The 1,979-nt window shown below is 42.5% G+C and overlaps 1 protein-coding gene across 1 annotated transcript in view; it reads right to left on the bottom strand.

Annotated features, from left to right (window-relative positions):
- DCC (deleted in colorectal carcinoma) overlaps nucleotides 1-1,979 on the bottom strand; it is a 1,585,944-nt gene that overhangs the window by 1,062,130 nt on the left and 521,835 nt on the right. The window contains exon 2 of the mRNA XM_006837499.1: nucleotides 1,425-1,745. Within this exon, the coding sequence (XP_006837562.1) occupies nucleotides 1,425-1,745 (321 nt within the window). The remainder of the gene's footprint in view (nucleotides 1-1,424; nucleotides 1,746-1,979) is intronic.

The following is a 1,979-nucleotide window of genomic DNA, read 5'->3' as shown; positions in this document are numbered from 1 at the left end:
AATATAATTGTCAAGGAGTTCTGGTAGCGTAGTGGTTACAAATCAGGCTGCGAACCACAAGGTCAGCAGTTCGAAACTACCAGCTGTTCCGCGGGAGAAAGATGAGGCTTTCAGCTCCCGTAAAGATTTACAGCCTCGGAAACCCTGGTCAGGGTCGCTATGGGTCGGAACTGACTCCATGGCACATAACAACAACAACAACAATATAATTGTCCTGGTGTGGCAATGTGGACTAATGCTCTGGACTGCAAAGTCGGTTTGAACCTCAAGGTCAGTGGTTCAAGCTCATCAGTCGCTCTTTGGAAATCCTATACATGGTCGCTATGGGTCGGAATCGACTCGACGGCACTTAACAATAACAACAATATAGTTGTCTGGAGGGACCAGTCACTGGAGAAGGATATCATGTTTGGTAAGGTGGAGGGTCAGAGAAAAAGTAGAAGACCCCCAATGAGATGCACTGGCAAAGGGGCAGTATCAATGACCTCAAGTGTGATAATAACTGTGAGGTTGGCCCAGGACCAGGCAGTGTTTCGTTCTGTTGTGCATAGGGTCGTTCTGAGTTGGTATTGACTTGATGGCACCTAATAACAACAATAAAATATAATGGCTGGAACTGTGGTTGCCTTGGCAAGGCCAGACCACATAATTTTGCATGCCTTATATGGCCCACAGACCAGATATGGTCTAGCTCAAAGAGGAGTCAGGAATAGGAGGAAGAAATGGAATACAGGACTAATTACCTCCATGAACAGCTACCTCCTTTGCTAAGAGTCCAAAAGTGGATGGTGCCCAACTACCATTATTGAACATTTTAATTAAAGATTCTATAGAAGAACCCTGATCCAAAGGGTGAAAACATGGAACAAAATTAAAAACCCATAAGGACTTCAGACTTTCTGGAGCCACTGTTGCTGATAAGTTGTTGTTAGTGCCAACTCATAGCGACCCTGTATAGGGCTTAGGACGAGCAGCTGGTGAGCTTGAACCTCCAACGTAGCAGTGATTCAAACCAACCTAGCGATAGAATGCTTATCTTATTCCATAGGACTTGGATAAAACCTCTGAAATAATTTTTTAAATGTAAACCACTAAAAAAAGTCTGTCTTGAGCATTGTGCTCTTTAGGAACTGTATATATGGGGTCAAAGTGGCAACAGCAATTTGAAATACTAGACATGAACCTCAGGGAGCAACAAGATCATGTTAATAAGGGAGTGAGAACTTAGACAAGAATGTGAGTATGGTTACACAACCCCAAGAATGTATCAAGTCACTGAATTGTTCATCTAGAAATGGTTGAATGCATGCATGATTTGCTGTGTATATTTTCAGAAACAACAAAATAAACAAAAACGATTTTCTTATCCCCTAAGGAATAAGGAAGGAGAGTTGATGACGGAGGAGGAAGAAGAATCCACTTACCTGCTACTGCGACTTTTGCTGCCCGGCTAATAATAGAGCCAGAGTCTCCTAAAGATGCTTCACATTGGTAAAGTCCTTCATCTGGCTTGTGGTGTCTGGAGTGCAGTATGTTTTGTATCAATAGAGACCCATTTGGAAGTTGCTGCTTCCTTTCATCCATCCCCAAGGCAAGGTGGATGCCATCTTTCTTCCACTTGAGCATGGGCATTCCTTGGTCTGATTCTGCAGAGCAGTTCAGGAGGACATTCCCCCCACGCATGGTGATGGCATCAGAAGGTTCTGCCAGGAAGTGCAGTGATGTGAAGGGTTTAATCTGGAAACCTGAAACAATAAAGCACAGGCTGTGTTCCCACATGTTCCAAAAGGTTTCCAGTGGAAACTCTGTCTTTTCTTTGCAAAGTTTGTCAAACTATATGGGGGCTTAGAAAACATCAATGAAGGTTAAAATCAGAGATAGTCCATTTAAGAAGAGAAAAATGCCCAGCTGTGGTGTTCACAATTAATGAAACAATTTATTCAACTATTAATAAGAGAAATAAAGAATTCATACAAATC

Source organism: Chrysochloris asiatica, unplaced genomic scaffold (assembly GCF_000296735.1).
Source record: "Chrysochloris asiatica unplaced genomic scaffold, ChrAsi1.0 scaffold00021, whole genome shotgun sequence".
Lineage (NCBI taxonomy): Eukaryota > Metazoa > Chordata > Mammalia > Afrosoricida > Chrysochloridae > Chrysochloris > Chrysochloris asiatica.
Note: the sequence above shows the minus strand (reverse complement) of the source record. Positions and strands in the feature narration are given on the sequence as shown.